We start from the raw sequence: 19,674 nt of genomic DNA on the forward strand, positions 1-19,674 counted from the left end.
AGGACCAGTTGGGCGATAGAGAGTTATAATATGAATTCCATAAGGAGCTGTGATTGTGGAGGGAGGGAGAAATAGCGGGAGATAGGGGACTAGAAGAGATAGGAAGTTTGGAAGAGTCACACAGTCCTACAACACCACCCCTACCAGTTGGGCGGGGAGAGTGGGTAAAGTTGTAGGCAGGGTGGTGAAGGGAAGCTGAGGGATTAATCCAGGTTTATGTAAGGGTAATGAGGTCCAGAGCAGAAGAATGGGAAAGAAGGAAGTCAGAGGTAAAGGAAGTCTTGTTACAGACGGATTGTGCAGTCCAAAGAGCAATATAAAGAGATTGAGACGTAGAAGCAGACTGATGTTGAGTTTGCAAAGTAGAGAGCTAGTGGGGGTATACGTGAGAAGAGGAAATGTAGTGAAAGTTAGGGTTGGGCATTTTGTGAATAGAGAGAGTAGGTGAGTGGGAAGAGGGGTGGTGTCAAGGAAAACAGTTGATAGGGATAGGAAGAGAGTTGAAATGGTTTTGCGCAGATGAGAAGACATAATTGCTGCACCAATAAGTTTGAAACTTGTCTGGGGTTGCTGGTGGTCGTATTCGGAAGTGATGTGACCTAGTACTTCGGGGTGGATTGTCCCTTTTTGGGTGGGGAAAAACCTGATTTGCATATGGTCTTTCCCCTTCGGTAATGGCATGGCAGACGGAAAAATGAGAGTCTGTGATTTGCCCAGAATACTGCAGGGGGCTATGACTAATTCCAAGCCAACCAGTGATAAACCATCAGTTATGTTACTGAGTGGAGGCATAGGTAAATAGCCATTGCTTATCAAATTAATCAATATCAAAACTAACCACAAGAAACTTACCATGACATCATCAGGGTACTGTTTGCTTATGTTAATGGTGCTGTTATACACTATGACGTCCACAGCCTTTGCGTATGACACAATACTGCTGGCCCTGTGCTCGTTCTGGACATAGACCTGGAAGTCTATCAGATTCTTGTTCTGTGCGCAAAGTCCGGCGAATAAGTAGACGCAGGTGCCTTGAAAGTCATATCTCACATCGTCGAAGGTGATGTAGTGGGGGTCCCCAGAACAAGAGCAAGTGCCGTAGCTTGTCGGGTAGCAGTCCTGGATGCCATTTTTTACACGGCACACTTCTGAAGACTTGCACTCCGCTGGCTTGCAGTGTACCTTCCCAGTGGATGGGTTGCAGATGCACTGCGTCTTGCACCCATCTCCGAGCCAAAATTCATCATTGGGAGAGTAGAGACGGCCCTGGAAACTGCACCCGCAGTCGCTCTTCTGAATGCATGTACCCTCGCTGAGCACAAAGCCCGTGTCACACTCACACATCTCCATGCAGGGACCAGAGCAGTCCATGAGAGCGGCAGCATCGTTGCATGTGGCCTGGCATGCAGGGCCACAATCCTTATAATGACTGTTTTCCGGGCACTCCATTGCTGCAAAGAGAAGAGGCCATTGTTAATTGTGTGGATTCCAGATTTTATGACAGAGATATGACATTGATTGGCCCAATTCTCAGAACATTGAAAGGGAGTTGCCTGTCACCTGCACTGTGAAAACTATCAGACCAAATAGGGTTTACTATGTAAGAACAGTATCCAATCTTTTAGTGCTTAACAAAGTGACCCGAGACATCGTAAAAGCAACGTACACGAGATTTTATTTCTTGGAATTAGTTGTGTACGTCCTGCCTATTTGTTGAGAGTGCAAGTGACCTTCGATACCTAATATTATATGATCTCAATATTTGGAGATATTGGGTCTGATTTCCATAGGCATGCTGAAAAGGTATGGATCATAATTAACTGCTGAAGGGAAGTACGATCCGTGTCATTTGCATATTGTATTTTCTGCACAGAGTTTGCAGCCGGAGCATGAGTTTGAGTCCACCTCCCGAACTTGCTTTGTGCAGAAAATACAACAGCCTCTCCAGCCGCATTAAATTTGTATGCAGGCAGAGATGCTTGAATCCATATGGATGCCGCTGTATTTTTCCCCTGTAGAATCCCAGTGAAATCATCTGGATACATAGTATTGCTCGCCTGCGTGTGTACTACATGACGGCGCAAAACCTTTGATAGTTTTGTGCACTTAGTGAGCAAAACAATCAAAACTACAGCTAGTGGACCACAGACCCACAAATGTTTGCTACCTCTGTCCTATGCGTGCAATGTGCCTTCTAATTAAAATGAGCGCCCTGTGCGTGCTATTTGTCTATTTGAAATGAGCAGTAACATGTCTTTTGTGATTCCAGAGTTTAATTTAAAATTCTTTGTATAGTTGAGAATGATCTTTTACAGAAAATTTGTGGCCTAATTGTGCAGCGTCTTTTGCTGATTTGTTGTATTTTTAGTATTTTACATTACTTCTATGCACGTTTTTCCATGGAATGATTAACATAATCAACAAAAAGAATTCAATTGAAATCTTTTTTTTTTTCATTTTATAACAAGAGAATTCTAACAGGTAGTTGTGTAACTTAAAAATGTTATCTTGCCAACATAGCATATCAGCAATGGAGCTATATTAAGTCGGGTCAGATTTCCTGATCCATGACTTATTACTGGAAGACACGTTTACTTTTTTCTTGCAGGTATTTTTTATGAGCTCATTACTGGTAAGCTAGTCTAGTAGCCAGTGTGTCGCCTGAGCAACCACATCTGAGCCTGAGTGCTTCCTTCCTTTGAGCTCACGCCCATATGTCAGATTCTAAACAATCTGGAGTCAATTTCAACATTCTAATGAGAGAGCTACAAGAGAAATAGCCATCTCCACAGCATGGCCATCCAGGGTACAAAATGTGGCATGGTTCAAGAAAATAGCTTTGCAAAAAGTAGGGAGAGATGGTTGTATCATTGATCTGTGCGCGTACAGGCAAACCGCCATATACATAGAACCCCAACCATGTTATTTTACGTTGCAAGATCAGTGGAGCTCATTCAATGGTGGCACAATGGAAAATAGGCACATAATCGGCCATCTCCTGCCCTGGACAAATACAATTATCTTTCATGTGCTCCATTAAGACACGTGTTTCATTTTCTTTTAATTCGATTCACAATATGTGTAATGATCTGTTAATAGTCTGTAAATGCAGGCCGTCTGTGATGCTGAAATGAAGCTGGGTGCCATGGACTTGATAGCATGATTACAAATTATTTGAAAATGTAACACATTCCTTTGAAAGCTACAAAGAACTATAAAAAAAAAGAAAGGAGATGAATCAGCATCTATAACCATGCTATCACCAAGGTTTTGTGTCCCTATAATCATTGAGGCCAAACCGTTTATGTTGGATGAGCAATGTCTGAATTCTGCAATGATATAGTTCCACGTTAGTAAAGTGGATTCAAATAGGCTTGATGTGGCTTTTGTGGGATTGTAGGTCCATTGCATGAAAACGGGTGCACAGGGCTGCAATGTTGATGATAGGGTTAAAATAGGGATGAGATTCTGTGTGTTGTTGTCATTAGTGAGGTATGCAAAAAAAAAAAGGATGTGATGGCTGGAAGGTTTGGAATTAATCCTAAACTCTAGCATTGCTCTGGGCAACCCCCTAGACCATTGTTCTTTAGCCTGCCAAACCATTACAAAATGGGAAAGACCATATGCAAATCAGGCTTGGCCCCACCCCAAAAAGGGGGAGGCTTAGGTTTAACATACATTTCTCAACCATCCAGCCATCATCTCCTAGTTTTGCTTTGTCACCCTGAGTGGGACAGGTATGCCTAGATGTGGGTCACGTGCCTGCTGGGCCTAGAAACCCAAGCTACACCTCACTGATGAGGCCAAATGAGGCCAAAACAAGGCTGCGTTTCTTGTGGTCTCATGCAGAAGGGATGTGACCTGTCAGTCCGGCTGGTCTGCCCCTTTGGGGGTCGGACCAAGCCTGATTTGCAAATGGTCTTTCACATTTCTGCAATGGGTTGGAAGGTGAAGAACGATGGTCTGGAGGGTTGCCAAGAGCAATTGCAAGAGGTTTAAGATTAATTCTAAACCTTCCAGTCATCACCTCTTTGTTTTGCGCCATTAGTGAGGTGTCAGGTTCAAGTATTGATGGAGAATATCATTATGTTTATGTGGGTGTCCGTGTGTAAGTGTGGATGTGTGTGGGTGCGTTTGTGTGTCTGTGGGTGTGATATGACTAACACATTTTTCGATATAAGGTGTTTATAATGAGACTGTGGTGCTTTGTCATTTGGTGCACATATCTCGACCATAAACACTGGTTGATTTACTCACAGCATTTTGTAATGGTTCTCCATTCGTAGATCTTCACACTCGCTCTCTGGCAAGCGTCGGTGTAGGCCTTCAGGGCATTGCACAAGATTGCTTTGTACCCATCATTTATGCACATATCGTAGACACAAGTGTCAAAGAACGCCTGGGGATCTATCACTGCATGACATTCCCTGAAGGGCCCATCCTTCAGCAAAATGAGTAGGCCACAGGCATCGTTTTGTGTGTAGTTCTGCGACATCTCTTCTGTGCAGATGTTCTCATTGCAATCATGACAACACAGCTCGTCTCCATCCTCCACCTTCCAGCTCTTCCCGAAGTCTACCGGCGTAGGAGCCAAGTCCCCAGACGGAGTGCTGAAGTCGTCAATGCCATTTTCATTGTAGTTACCACACAAGCCACAGACGTTCTCTTGGAAACTGCTGGACACACGGATTTCTAAGTAATCATTCCAGTTATAGATGACCTTTAGGGTGAAATCGGTCTGAATGGTTACGGAGGTCCCACTCTGGTATATCAGCACCTTCCCGCCATTCAAGGCAATAGGTAGAAGGGAATCTTGATTGTTAACCTGCAATGACAATAAGAAATAGTGCGAAATTAAGTGATATTTAAAACGTTGGCAACAATATGTATTGATTTTAAACTAGAAGCAACCAATTCCGAATGTACAATGCAGATTCAATGGAATATGATCAAGATAAAACATGCCCCCAAATGGCTTGGACAACAAGCGCATTCTCTATGATGGCAGGATCATTGTGCCCAACCCTTTTGAAGTCTAGTAATGCGCAGATAGAAAATGATTCCAAATGCTGATCCCAATCTAACATTCAACATGTTAATTCTTGTAATGTATGCTATCAATACTGATCTGCTCACAAGCTATCAATACACATATCAGTCACAAGGGGACCGATTTAATTACATATATTCCAAATCCAAGACTGACACAGGGTATTTTTCAAAGTTCTTGAGATGGATGCAATGGAGACAATTTTTAGTGCCACTAGGAATGGAATATGCCACCATACAAGTTCCAGGGTAACCTTTCCTACATGTGCATCATGCAGCGTCACTGTATGGCATGCCAACCTCCACCCCAGCAGCGCTTTTCATTAGTTTTTCTGCTATTATTGTTTATGCCTCAATTATGAGACACATACAGATGTTACAGATGTATCGAGTCAAATGGGGACTGATAGTCTTCAATTCTAAAATCTTTGTCTAAACATGAATGAATACATGCAATGTTAATGAAAATGTGTTTATGTTATTAAATGTGACCAAAACGCTTGTGTGCAAAAAATGCCAGAGTGGCTGATGTACTCAGTTTGTCTTAAATTGTCTAATTGGGTGGTTGGATATGAGGGTATGGATTGGACAAACATTCTTGCATACCTCGAGGGAAAAATATGATTATTTTGCCCATGAAACGGACTGCTTACTAGGGGGGCGGGGGGCGGCCTAAATGATAGCACTACAGCAAGGAGCCCCAGGATACAAGGGCCCTCATTGCGATACTGGCGCTAAACCATGGCGCTATTAGCACCATGGTTGGTGCCAGTATCGTAACGAGTCCGCCAATGTTCAATGGGGAATTACCACCCCATTCCAAGGTTGGCGGGCGGTAATTCCCCATTGAACATTGGCCCTTCCCCATACCCATTTTTGCCCCATGGGGATCAATGGGACTGGGGAAGGCGCTAAGTACGGAACCGCAAATTGCAGTACCGTACTTAGCACCAAGGTCCCTTTGCGGGTACCTACTTTAACGGCTGGTCTAGACTAGCCGTTCAGGTCCGGTCCCACAAAGGGACCTCGTAGCAAGGCGCTAATGGGTAAACAGCACTGCAGCCTTTTACGGCGCCATTAACCCATTAGCGCCAGGGTCGTAATGAGGCCCAAGTTCTGAGCTATGGGTTAGAGGTGATAACCCCTGGGACTTTATTCTTGCATCCACACTATGGCCCTCATTAGGACCCTGGCGGATTTTTTCCGCCATCGACGGACTTTACGGCCATGGCGTAAAGTCCGTTTACGCCATGGCGGATGGTGGACTTACCGCCCCATTCCGAGGTCGGCGGGGCGGTAAGTCCCCATTGACCCATTTACCCTTCCCCATTCCCATTTCGGCTCCATAGGGTATAATGGGAGTGGGGAAGGAGTTAATTACGCCACCGTAAATTACGGTGGCGTAATTAACACCAAGGTCCCATAGCGCCATGGATTTTTATGCCCGCAAAAAGCGGGCGGAAAAATGACCATGGCGCTCTGGGAACTCGGAATTGGCGGTAAGGGGTCGGCGCAGCTAACGCTAGCGTAGACCCCTTACCGCCAGGGTCCTAATGAGGCCCTATATGTTTTATAAATCTGGGGGCGGGGGGAATTATGAAACTTTGCACCAGTGCAAGTGCAAAGTTGCACTGTATTAGCAGTAAGGCAAAGTTTTCCTTATTTCTAAAAACACTGGGACATAGTAGAAATCTTTTGCACCATGACATGTGCAGTTTGGCATGGTATATGCACCAGGGTAAAGAACCCTGTCCATCTTGAGGCACACCCCTCACTCAAATTATCTTGTCAATATTCTTTATGACAAATCTTTATCCTGAACCATGAACATCCACGAGCCTTCCAGATATTAAGACTCTTGGCACTTGAGGAGGATCCAGACAGACTGGGAGTGTGAGAAGCAAACAAGGTAACGCAGTGTTCTTCAGAGACCCACACACCATGCTTCAAGCAGCTGACTAAGGTCAATGCTCTACTTATAACTCTTGACCCATGTCTGTTATGTCTAGTTTATTTTTTCGTATACACCTGTTATCATCTCAAGCCTTATTTGTAAGCACTCACGATTTTTAAGGTAAACAGTGAACCAGATCATGAACTAGATGTCCTCTCAATGGGGCTCTAAAAACACACACAACAATAGCTCATCTGCAGGATGCCCTGGGGAAAAGAGGTCTGGTGACAGATATTCCTCAGAGGCTTACACTATTGTTTGGTTTCTTCTAACCAGGCGATTTACCCCAGATACACCATTCAGTATGCAGTGCTTTAGCAGTTACTGAAAGTGCACCTGTCTGATGGAGAATGTGGTGATGCTACATAAAAATGGTTGGATCAGCCCAGGGCTGGTCTACAGGGAACGCTGCCGAGTTCCCAGTGGGCCTCTGGACCATGGGCATCTTTTGTGTTGCTTCCCTGGTTTTCTGCACCCCTCAATCTCTCCCAGGAACGCCCACATCCTTCCTTTCATCTCACCTCATCCGCCGGATCCCTTTGAAGTAATGAATTTCTTATGAAGCTTCCAGTATGCTTTTTCTCAATCTTAACAAATGACATGTTCGTTTTTTGTTTGCTACTTTTTAATCCCTATATAGGGGCAAATGTGAATTTTTGTTTGGGTTTAAATAGTGCAAACCGAGGTAAGAAGCAATGGTGCTGTAAATGTAATACTTTAAAATGCACTATTTGGACCTATTTCCCAAATATTCTTATAGGAGAAATCTCCCAAGCCACCCTCCGACCACCAGGCTCCCCGATATCCTATTTAAAGGGGTTGAGCTTGCTTGCATGATATTATTGGGGGCACAAGATATTTTCAGGGCCACTTTTGGTTGCCAATCCACCCCTGTGTATGTCATTTATAACCTGGGGAAGTGATGTGGCACAATGAGAGGAGGAGCCGTGAGACTCCCCCACACACTGCCAGCAGCAGGGCTCTCAATGCAGTGTTCCTGTGATAATTGGGAGGGCCTGGCTGACAGCCACACCGCCTGCAGGGCTCTAAGCTCTGCACTTCCTCTTATCACAGGAGCACCGGGCTGAGAGCCCCACCACCCTTCCGCACCGTTAAGCCAACATGGGCCGCACCTGACCGGAACGGCTGGGGCATGGTAAGTCTCCTGCCCACCACCCCCTCCTTATCTTATAAAGGTGGGGGCGTATGCTTCTGCTCCCTTACTGAATATACACCTGGCCGCGCCTGGCAGTTGCGGTGTGGTTTCTACTTCACACTGACTCATTCACCTTGCCGCACCTACAGCTGCCTTGCAGCCGCCATCATAGTCCTGTCTCTCCCTCCTTAACACAGCATGTGGCTGGTGGGAATTTGCCAGTTCCCTACAATGATTTGAAGCAGGTTTCTGTGCTCGGGCCTTTAACTCGGTATTCAAGGTCTATAACATCCAGGACAGCCCTCTAGATTGATCTATAAAGCTTAAGTACAGGCTACCTTTTTGAAAGCACAGGAGATTGACAAGCTGTTCTTAAGTTTTAAATCTTCATTTCAGAAAGAATAATGAGAAGCGAGCACTGGACGACATTGCAGTCCTTTGGAGGTTTGACAATTCAGGCACCTGGTATCTGCTTCTAATGAAACATTTGTTTTCCAAAATCAAACCTATACATTGGTTAGAAGGTAGGCAAGGATGGAGATGTGCTGCTATAACCCCTATTATCTTATTATTTCTCAAGATTTGACTGAAAAAAAAAATATATATAAGGCCAGATTCACAGAACGTTTTCCAATGGAGTTGTGCCATTATAAAACGCTCCTGGGAATCATGCTCATAGCCTTTTAATGTGCTTAGACAAGGAAACAAGTTGATTGCTGTCCTTTAACAGGGTAGTCGATGGCCCAGTTCAACTCAAGGGCAGTGTGTCGGTTTCCTCATACTAGTACAGCTTTCCACATCACTGTGAGTAAAGGGGGCAGTCAGAGTTTTGCAGTCGCAGGTGTTTGTGGGACGCGTAAATGCTGAGTGCATTCCTCCAATCAAACCATTCCCTTATCTATGTCTTCAATCCCCAACTGATATTTCATGAAATCTTACCTTGACATGTCCATAATCATAGCGATCCAGCGAAATATTGACCCCATACACCTGGACTGTCACAAGGCTGACATACGAGACCGCTGTGGAACCTCGTTTCTCGTTCTTGGCCTGAACATTGAACTGTGACAGGGTGTTGTCAGGCCCACAGGATTTGGATAGGGTGTAGGTGCAGGTTCCCTGAAAGTCAAAGTTTTTTCCATCAAAGTTGTGGTAGTGCAGGTCTCCCCGGCGCCAGCACGCAGATTCAGATTCTGGGACACAAACTGGGGTGTCATCTTGCATCTGACAGGACTCCTTCTTCCGACAATGCACCGATTTACATGGATCTGAAAATAAGGCATTGCTAAAGGTTTTACTTTATATTATAAGGAATTGAGTTGAACAGAACATTTTGCCAGCATTTGTCAATTTCTCGCTGGCCTATGTATCAAAGTTGCATTAAATTAAAATAGGTGAACACATATTCATATTTGGTTATAGGTACAGCAGAAAATAAAAATATTCTTACATTTCTCAATATAATTTCACAAATCTCTGTGTGTATGTAAGTCTAACATATTCTTTTCACTCATATAAAAATGTAATTTAGATATTTGTGCATTTAGATTACAATCTTTCTCTTTTTCAGGTATCAAGCTTTCCAGTTCTTTTATTCGCTTCCTAAAATGGCACTCTGCTCTCTATGGTCTGCTTCATTCCCTACCTTATCTTTCCTCCTTTGAGGGAGACTTATTTTTTGAATTCATGATGGGGTTATGGATATCCTCAAGATAAAGGCTGAACACTTGGAATATGAAGTGCACAGACCTCATGTGGCTTCTCCTGAATACATAATTTTTCGAGCAGCTCTGTGGCTTGTCAGGTGTATTGACCCACGTTTGAGTCATTAAGCTGCAACATTTGGTGCTGTGGGCTTAGAAAATCCAAGATGGCCAAAAAGCCCACATGTGCGCCAGAATCCAGGAGAACCGCGCAGTTTGTGCGCACACCAAAATGGTCGCCTGACCTTCCAACCACCAGTGCGAGCGTGATGGGCCAGGGGTGCCATGAGTAGAATTTGTGCCAAAGGAAGAACAGCAGTGCCTGTTAGCTTAAAAAGCCCTTTGAAATCACCTTGGTTTCTCTGAATGCAAGCTAAAAATGCCTATGTCAAACATTGCAGGATATTCAAAAATCTCACTGAACACCAGCAGACATTTGGCAGAATGAAGTTTTGTGTGCATACAAAATCTGGAAAGGTAAAGAGCCCACAACAATGTTCATAACAAAACTGGCTGAGCTGTGGAGGTCAGCAGCTTAAGTTAAACTGAACTGAAAACCACTAAAATCAAAATGTTTAAATTAAATGAGGGGCCTACTTTTGAGTGTCACATAGTTTGTAACTGTTGAAATGTCATAGTTTTGAACTTAGAATCAGCACTCTAGCTGCATGTGTAAAAATTGTCAGTTTGATTTGAATGTAGAAAACTGGGAACAAAAAGTGACATTTAGCTGAAACCTGGCTTAATGAAACTGGATTCTGCCGGACAACTACCCCTGACAGGAGTTGAAACTGGATCAACAGCTGTGTTCCCAAGCCTGGCTGCATTCTGATGCCCCCACAAAAAGGAGGTGACACCTCTCTGATTGAATTACCTGGGGACTGCAGGAAACTGAACAATGGACTCAGGCAAATGTTATATTGGGGGGGCCGTAAAGTGGCTTCCTCTTGGGAGAAGTGGGAGGAGAAGTGCCTGTGAGAGCCAGCTGAGCTTGGGGGGAAGTGGATAAACCAGTTATTCCACCATGTGATGTGGGAAGCCACACCTTGACCAGGGCATAATTTTAAAAAGATAGATAACTCATAGTGCGGACTTGTCAGAATTATATAAGTAATATCATTATTTTTGTGATTTTTCTGTGCATGTTTTAAGAGGTGTTAGGACCCTGTGGTGTATTCTGGGGGGTTGCTAGCGGAAAATAGGGTCTTACTCCAAATGTCTGCGTGTTAAAAATCTGACACTTCATCAATTAATGTCCATACTCCTTGCGCACATGTGTGTAATTTTGGGTAAATGTCCGATATTGCAAAACCAGTCAAAAAGAGCAAAATGTTGTCATTTTTTAATGCAAGCCCCCAGGAAGATCAGAGGCGGACACGCATGAACCATAAGGAATATATTATGTGTACACGTGATGTCAACAAATTGTGTATCTGGGAAATATATATTTGAATCAAATATAGATTTGTGGGCAAATTGACCAGGGGAGGATCCTCTGACCCATAAACAGACCTCATCATGATGACAATCCATTTCCTTCCCCCAATCATGGGAGAGGGGAGAATTGGGCAATGACAAGTAGAGAGGGGCAGGCTCAGTTATGCCACGCACACACCCACTTCCAAAACACATAAAAAGATACTGCTGGGACAGGTAGAGACATTCAATTTCATTTGCTGCGGAGCATGCTGACCGACGACTTCACATCCAGAGATCCAACACTTAGACTTCCAAGCTAAACATATACTACAGAACTTTGAACCTAGAAGGCCCACTGCAAGCAAAGGTATTCTCAGCAGGCCTTCAGAATCCAGCAAACCTAACCAAACTATTCAACAGCCGGGCGAGCTGTTTGAATTCTTTGCCAAGAACTGTTGCCGGAACCGCAGACCAGACCCAGACTGCTGTGAGCAGAACCGGTGCCTGATTGACCCGCCGTATCCAGAGAGGCTAGAGAGCAGAGCTGACCCAGACGCTGTGAGCAGAACCGCCCAGTCCAGTACAGTTGACCATATCCGTGACGAGGCCCATTCATTTCAAAATTAGGAGTGAGTATCCGCCAGAACTGTGCAGAACCCAATCTCTTAGTTAAAATAATCTAATCCAAATGATTTTAACCTAAGTAGAACTGCCTCCTAGTAATCCTGTCATCTGTCATTCTAAAGCTGCGAGCTGTCATCTGTCATCCTAACGCTGCCAACTGTCACCTGTGATTTTGAGTTTTACTTTAAATCCGAAAATCTACCTTTATTAAATCGTCCGTATCTCTTGAACCGTTTGGGCTAGGAACGAAATTTCCAACGAACCTAGAACCGACTTCCTACTCCTTATACTTTTACCGCAATCGCGATTCACGCACTCGCAAAATTTACCGCGATTTGCGATTTGGCTCAATTTCTCCACTTGTCAAAATAGCAGCTCCATTCTTTCCTTTGTTAAAATCCGTTTGCAACCTGGTAATAACTCATAGAGCATTGCTAAAGTGAGCCTGAACTAATACCAACAAGCATCTCTCACTCACCCTGAATATCTAGAGGGAATTAAAAGCATTTTTAGCACATTTCTCACTTCATTGTCATCACATTCAAAGCATTTTTGGGCCTGTGTTTCAAATCTCTACCTGTTTTCCTCTAAGCTTGCTGGGGCGGGAACTGCATTTTGTATTGCATTTTGTTGGGATTCTTGAAGACTGTGTGCTCTCCTTCCATTTCTTGCATTGCATAGGGGGGGGTGAATTGTCAAGGAAAAGTGATTACATTGTCTTTTGTTGAAGCCATATCAAGTTATTTTCTGTACTGCATTTCATTCATCATTACGTTTCCTTGAACCATATAAAGCATTCTTTCCCACCTTATTCTTCTGTTCCTATTCATAAGTTACCTCTTGCTGATTACTGCTCATATTCACAAGTGTAATATCCATTATAAATTTATTTATAGAAGTGTCATATATATATATATATATATATATTGTTTAAATTTTCAAATAAACCTTTTAATTTTCAATGCAAAGCTACTTCTTGGCTCAGTGGGGTCAGGGGGATTCTAAGAGGGGGTGTTATAAAAGGGTTGTCATCCAGAGTACTGAACTGGACATAAAAATACATCAATACGGGTTTTCCTCAGCATCCCAGACTAGGCATTGACTTAGCTGTAGTGTTGATTGAATATCACTTACAGGCTCTATTGACTCATTCAAGGACTAAACCCATATGAGAACATTGCATCTGGGTAGAATAAATAATTTTTGATTGTGTCCTTTGACTTTGGTTTCACTATGGTCGTACATTTGTGCCCATTCTCTCCTTCAAGTCCTCCCCACTTCCTGAAGAACAAAGCACTTTGGGTGTGATGTCAGAAGTCACATTCCACTGATTCCAGCAGCAGGGAAGGGACACCTAAAGGAGGCTATCTTTAGTCTAATCACCTCTGGAACTTGACCTTTATAAGAAGGGGTCTCCCAACACTTCTATGATTCACTCTGGAACAAACACCTGAGCAGGATTCATTGAACCTATTTTGGGAGAGTTACACTTCCCAAAGGTCTCAACCAATGAGGCGAACAGGGAGCTGTACACGAAGAGGAGGGCTCTGTCCTCTAACCACTCAGAGGTCACATTGGGGGTGATGTTTCATGTGGACCACACCTCCACCCTTCACCAGAATATCCCATGGTTCGGAGAACAGACCCTGAAAGGAATCATCCTGTCAGAGCCCCTGGAGTGGGTCTCACAGCATCTGGAGGAACAGGTCAGCTAAGGCTCCATGTTCTGCTGCACTTTCAAACTGTCATTGAATCACGTTCACTGCCACACCGAATCAGAGGTATCCTGCCAGTACTACCTTTGGCACTCCTCCGGACATTTGAACTACAGGGCCTTCCTCTCAAACAAGCTGCCACTGCTGATCCTGTCACCTGCTAGGCTCGAATCAACCACTCAATGCCAGGAACCGACTTGAACCACATGAGTCACTTGCCCACTTGAACCAGGGGTTATGTTTGAACTGCCAATTCACTGAACAGCACATCAGAGCAATAGGATCACGGCTTTGAACCATTGCCGTCCGCCGACTCGAACCATTGGAGCATCACTCATCGACTCTTCCCGGCGGTTGTAACCTGTCCTGACATAGGTCGACCTTGAACAGATCCCTTTGAGCGTCCCCAAGTTCTGCGCCGAAAGCCACCTTTGAACAGCACAGAGCTATCACATCCGTTACATCTTTTCTGTTCTTTCCATAGGGTTGGGTTTAATACAGTATGTCTGTTTAGTTTTCTTCCAGATGATGTGTTTAATTAAAGAGTGTATTTTTATAAAACCTTGGAGATTCCCTCTATTTTGGATTGCTTTACCGAGTTGTTTGGGTCACTACTGGATCACATTCACACCCCTCTTGACAGTATAGCCTTCTATTGGCCCACATTAACTAGAAAAGGTGAAGGAGGTATATCTCTTAGCTGTGCGTGTTTTACCTTTATGATTGTGTTGGCTCTTGGTATGTAAGCCTGTGAGGCCGAGTAGGCATGTTAGCCTCGACTCTACTTTTACTCCTGCAGGGCAGATGTCAGTTTGTCACATCATTGGTATGTTATATAAGTCATTAGAAACTATTTCCTGTTCCAAATACTGTATCTATGTCTTGATTCACCAAAATGCACTTTGCCATACACTCAGTTTGTCACAGTGACAACTGCATACCGTTACTTGTTCATTTGTTCACTTTGCCATTACAGGGGGAGACCAGTCTCCTTTTTTTTTCTAACCACTATTCTACCCTTTATGCACTCCTGGACTAGGGGTGTCACGGTATTAGTTTTATGGCGGTACAATAACCTTCTTGCAAAATGACGGTATATCATGGTTATCGCGGTATAGCAGGTGGAGTTAACCAATCTTAGCAAATATTTTCTAAAAGGTCATACATTGTCAGATTTATCATCACAAACAAAACCAGGCACCCAGGGCCAGAAGTGGGCTTTCCAACATACTTTGCACTGAAATGCCACCTCTTGCTTCCACCAAACACAAACACACGTGTGGAGAGGAGGAGGAGGAGGAAGGGGGAGCCTGCTGCGACTGGTAAAGCAAACTGGATAGCTTTTCTTAAGTGGTCATTTAGGCTTTTAGCTCCCCACTGGCTACTGGTGAAGATGAACATGTTGCCATCTTTATAACCTGCCACAGATCAATGGGTACTGATGGTAGTATACGCTTGTGTGCATACACACGCACGTTCTCTTTACGTTACAGCCTTTAGTTTACTTGCGGGCCAAAAGGTGTTCAGTAATCACAGACATCTTACCCTTTGGTATGGCAGCAGGGAATAACCACAGAGATGAGTGAATTTCGCAGTGTGACTTATTCTATGTAAATTCAATGATGGAATCAGGGAAATCCCCCATTGTCATATGTTTAGCAAACATTATCCATTATACATATATAAACCCCAAAGCCACCAACCCAAAGTAAACCCTTTTTCCTTCTTGGCACTGTATTTATTCTTCCTATTGCTAACATACTGATTTTGTGTCTGGTAAGACACGTGTGGTTTATGGAATGGCATTAAAAACTGCTCCAACTGAAACTACTTGGCAGATGGCACATTCAATAGTGCAAGACCTAGACTGCGCAGCAATTGCTTACTGCAGCCTTTCCAAATCAGATTGAAAAGCACAGTTAACGGTATAAACGGTACACCGGTATAAACAATGTGACGGTTATTATTGTTCAATTAAGTGGTTCACGGTATCTTTAACGGTATACCGTTATACCGTTACATCCCTACCCCTGGACCACAATCGTAACCTTAAGCCTAGCTTACTACTTACCTTAACGTATTGACTCCCACCAAATACAGACCAAGTGAATGAATGAAAAAGTTAATGAATGAATGAAGAAGTAAATACATGATGAAGTGAGTGCTGGCGAAGTATTTCCAGCGAAGTAAAGGGGGAATACCCCAAATCCTGTATCCTACTCCTGTGATGTCATAATAGATGATTATGGGTATAATAATCAACTGTTGTGTCATCACAGCAGACGAGTACAGCATTTTCTCTGCCAGGTATTTTTTCTTTTTGTTTTTGGGTTGCTTCTCAGTGTGGGGCGAGGGAACCTGTAATCCTTAATGGTGAATACAGTTCCCTCATTCATTCACTCTAAGCCGCCTGCAATGCTGTCCTGAGGGCAAGGCATAAAGGATGGAAAATGTCTGCGGGGGAGTGGGGCCTGCATAAAATACATTTATAGGTGGCTAGCTCTCAGGTATGGAAGACTACTCATGCTTCGCTCCCATTGTCTATCAGATGTCACTCACAGCCCTTTGTCGGAAGATGTCCTCATAGTTGATATCTACCCATCTAGAAGTCTTCATGTCAGAAATAGCGTCCAGCCTATTAATCTTAGTATTGAGATCCACCTCTGTTTTAATATGTCCTTTGCATATATTGTGCCAGATTGCAACCCATTCTCTAAGGGTATCTGAATAAGTGCTTTCTCAGTCTTGTAAACATTTGCACATATCAGATGGCTTTTCTTTGCATTTAAAAGTGCATCCATAATTCAACACCAAGATATACTTTTAAATGTTCAGAAAGGAGGGTCATCCTCCTGTTGGGAATAAGCGCATAGGTGGCGCAAATCATGAAAGAACCATTTCTGTCACGTTCATAATTGTTTCTTTAAGTGTGACAGCTGCGGTTTAAACCATGACCGTCAAACTTACATTTCCTTCCGCCGAACAGGGATGGAAATGTCTGTTTCTGTGAAATGCGCTCCCAGCCACCAGGTGGTCCCTGGCACCCTTTCTTACATTACTATCGGGAGCGCACTCGCGATATGAAGGTATGCGCGGGGGCTGGACAGCGCATCCTTTGCACCACTGTCCAGCCACTCCTTTCATTTGCGCTACTTCATGAGAATCTGGCCCAGTGTCCACAACACTCTGGAACCTTCCCGCCATGACACATGATGATATTGGCATGGAGGAGTAAAAAGGAAACAGGTGTATTGCCACTGACATATTGCCTTTCATTCTTACAGCTGTGTGGGAAGAAGAGTTGGCAGGATCCCTGAAAAATGTGACTATAACTCATGATGGCAAAGCGCGCACACACACACACACGCCTATCCTTTCACTTGTATTACATGTAACCCACTACCTACCTAACAGTTTGACAGCATGGATGCATCTAATTTAAAATTTACTAGGCCACGCTACACAGTGTTTGTGAGTCACGTCCCAGTATATTTTTGACATGGGTGCATGCGTCCTCAGATATTGCTAGTTTTGTTTTGGTGTTATGTGTCAACATAGATTGCCAGGCTTTTCTACCCGACGTGAATGTTTTGTTGAAAATGTGATAATTTGGAAAAATATATGAAAAAAGTGACAACATAGTTGGAAAGAGCAGAAATTCAGGGACTCCATTTGGTGAGGGGAAGTCTGGGGATACATGGATGGACTGTTGGGAAGGGTTTACTTGCCCTTTGTCACCCAAAATGAGGGATTCATAGGAGGACGTTTTTGGAGCAACAGTATTCTCGGGATACTCGGGGTTAAGTGGTAAACCGTAATCTCACTTGGCGTCAATCTAGCACTCGTAACAAATAGTGCGTTCATTCTCATTTTCAAACAGGCCACAACATTTCTGTAATGCAGCTAAAAAGGTGCAAACTCTATCATTTTACCCACATGCCACTCATTTAAATTAACCTGGAGGCCAAATCATTGGTCATTTAGAATGCTGTACATGTTGATAACAAAAACAATCTCTGGTGGAGGGGTGCAGTATTTGTAAAATAAACCCTGCCAGACTACATATTCTGGCTATTTCTACATTTTGCTCTGCACACAAATTCACGATTTTCTTTCTACCTTTGGGAACACAAGAAACAACTCCATCATTGATTGCACATTTCTCGTCACTGCTGCAGCTCTGGGGTTCACAGGTCACGCCCTCGGCAGGGTTGCACGTGCAGACCTGAGTGCAGTTTATGTCCAGGATCTTCTGATTTGGCTGCAGAGAAATGGAAACCACTCTATTAATGTCTCAAATTGACATAAAATCAGCTCCGAAACAATGAGACTCCTGAGTAGATATTCCTCAGCTAACCTTGTTTTCTACGTTTTTTTTTGTATTTGGTTTATTAAAACATTTACAAAATCATCCATACTCATAAAAAGAAACATTCGATAATGCATTGCATTCAATGAGAGTTTTCTACTATCATGATTGTTTCATAACAGTTATTATTAACATGCAAACTTCATATTAGTTAATACATATATAACACTTTCAAGCAATTTCGCTGATCCACAGATCTATGATTGTGATTCCATCTGAGTTAAAAATCGATTTAAGGCTATTATGAGGGATTTATTCTCACCCCACATGAGCCTTTCCAAAAATGTGTAATTCTCAGACTGTGAAAAGGTCATATTCCGTCATGTTGATATTCAGCTGGTAAAGATGCAATCCATCCCAGGACTCTAATGTGCTATCTAATATTGATGATCTGAACTGTGAAATAGTTCCCAAGTGAGTGACTCCATGCTGAAGTATATAGGTTAAAGTGCACATTGGGAGTCGGCTTCTTTAAACTATCTGAAATTCTAAATAGTTATTTGATGGACTTATGAGCCCAGACAATCATTTGTGCAAAAAATCATTGTTTTGCTTCAATAATAGAAGATTTGTATTTTTGTCGTGCTAACCTAAGAGAAAAGCAACTAACATGACTGGAATTTCTTGTCCATCTATGTTCTTATTTGTGAACTTCCTTTTTTTAGTGAATACAGATAAGTCACATATCGTTTATTGTTGAAGGTCTTAATTCTGACCTCCCTCGAACTGCTTGGCACACATTTGTCCATGACATAAGGAAGGCCAATTTGATACTTCTTAGCTTTGATACTTGCCATATCAATATTTTATATGTCGATATCTAGTTCTATTAGTGCTGGAGCATATTTGTTGTCTGTTACATTGTTCTAGCTCCAATTAGCAATAATGGTAATATTTTCTTACACGGATACAGTCATAGGAATAATAATAACGCATGGTCCGATAAGTGAACTGTTAGTATAAGATGTCTTTTCGGTGTATATATGACATACATTATTTAGAACTCTATTTCCCCAGAGCTTAGAAATGTGAAAGTTTCCTAGGATTCTGAAAGTTATATAACCTTTAGCTTTCAACCTACAGTATGGTGACCCCTGTATAATTTCAATATTTCTCTAAGTGACTGTTTTACCATGCATATTCACACCTGCACATAGGTACTGAAAGTAAAGCCATTCCATCGATCATATGCAGACACTCGAGCAAGTAGGTTACATGTGATTTCATCGAATGAAAAAAAACAACTAATGACATTTTAACGAATACAAAATGACTAAAACCAAAATAACGAATTTCTTTTTTTGCAAAACCCCCCATTTTTTGTTTTAGTAGTACTTTCCCCCCCACCCCCAAAACCACTAGTCCCACTCCCAACTCCATTTTTAGTCTTTTCCAAAAATGAGTTATTTTTGTTTTACTTGTTTTTTCATTTGCTAAAATGTCATTTGTTGTTTTCTATTTCATATGATCTGTGCGTACCACACAAGTAATTTGGAATCTGAATCAAACTCTCAAGTCTTCCGCTCATCTAGACATAGATGTGTTGCCTGCATAAGACATTACTTGACTTCGAAGAAATCTGCCACCTTGCCTTTTAATACACGATTCTTACTATGTTATATTTTGTTTTATAAAAAGACATCAACTTATATAGGGAGGACAGGCTTTCATGCAAGTCTATGCAA

The 19,674-nt window shown here is 42.8% G+C and overlaps 1 protein-coding gene across 1 annotated transcript in view; it reads right to left on the reverse strand.

The window, feature by feature from the left end:
* The window catches only part of LOC138451205 (IgGFc-binding protein-like), a 320,112-nt gene that overhangs the window by 109,682 nt on the left and 190,756 nt on the right, over positions 1-19,674 (reverse strand). The window contains exons 11-14 of the mRNA XM_069604892.1: positions 17,740-17,881; positions 9,099-9,427; positions 4,258-4,825; positions 853-1,451 (exon numbers count right to left, since the gene is read on the reverse strand). Of these exons, the coding sequence (XP_069460993.1) occupies positions 853-1,451; positions 4,258-4,825; positions 9,099-9,427; positions 17,740-17,881 (1,638 nt within the window). The remainder of the gene's footprint in view (positions 1-852; positions 1,452-4,257; positions 4,826-9,098; positions 9,428-17,739; positions 17,882-19,674) is intronic.

This window comes from Ambystoma mexicanum, chromosome 1p (genome assembly GCF_040938575.1).
Source record: "Ambystoma mexicanum isolate Mex_15411 chromosome 1p, UKY_AmexF1_1, whole genome shotgun sequence".
Taxonomy (NCBI): domain Eukaryota; kingdom Metazoa; phylum Chordata; class Amphibia; order Caudata; family Ambystomatidae; genus Ambystoma; species Ambystoma mexicanum.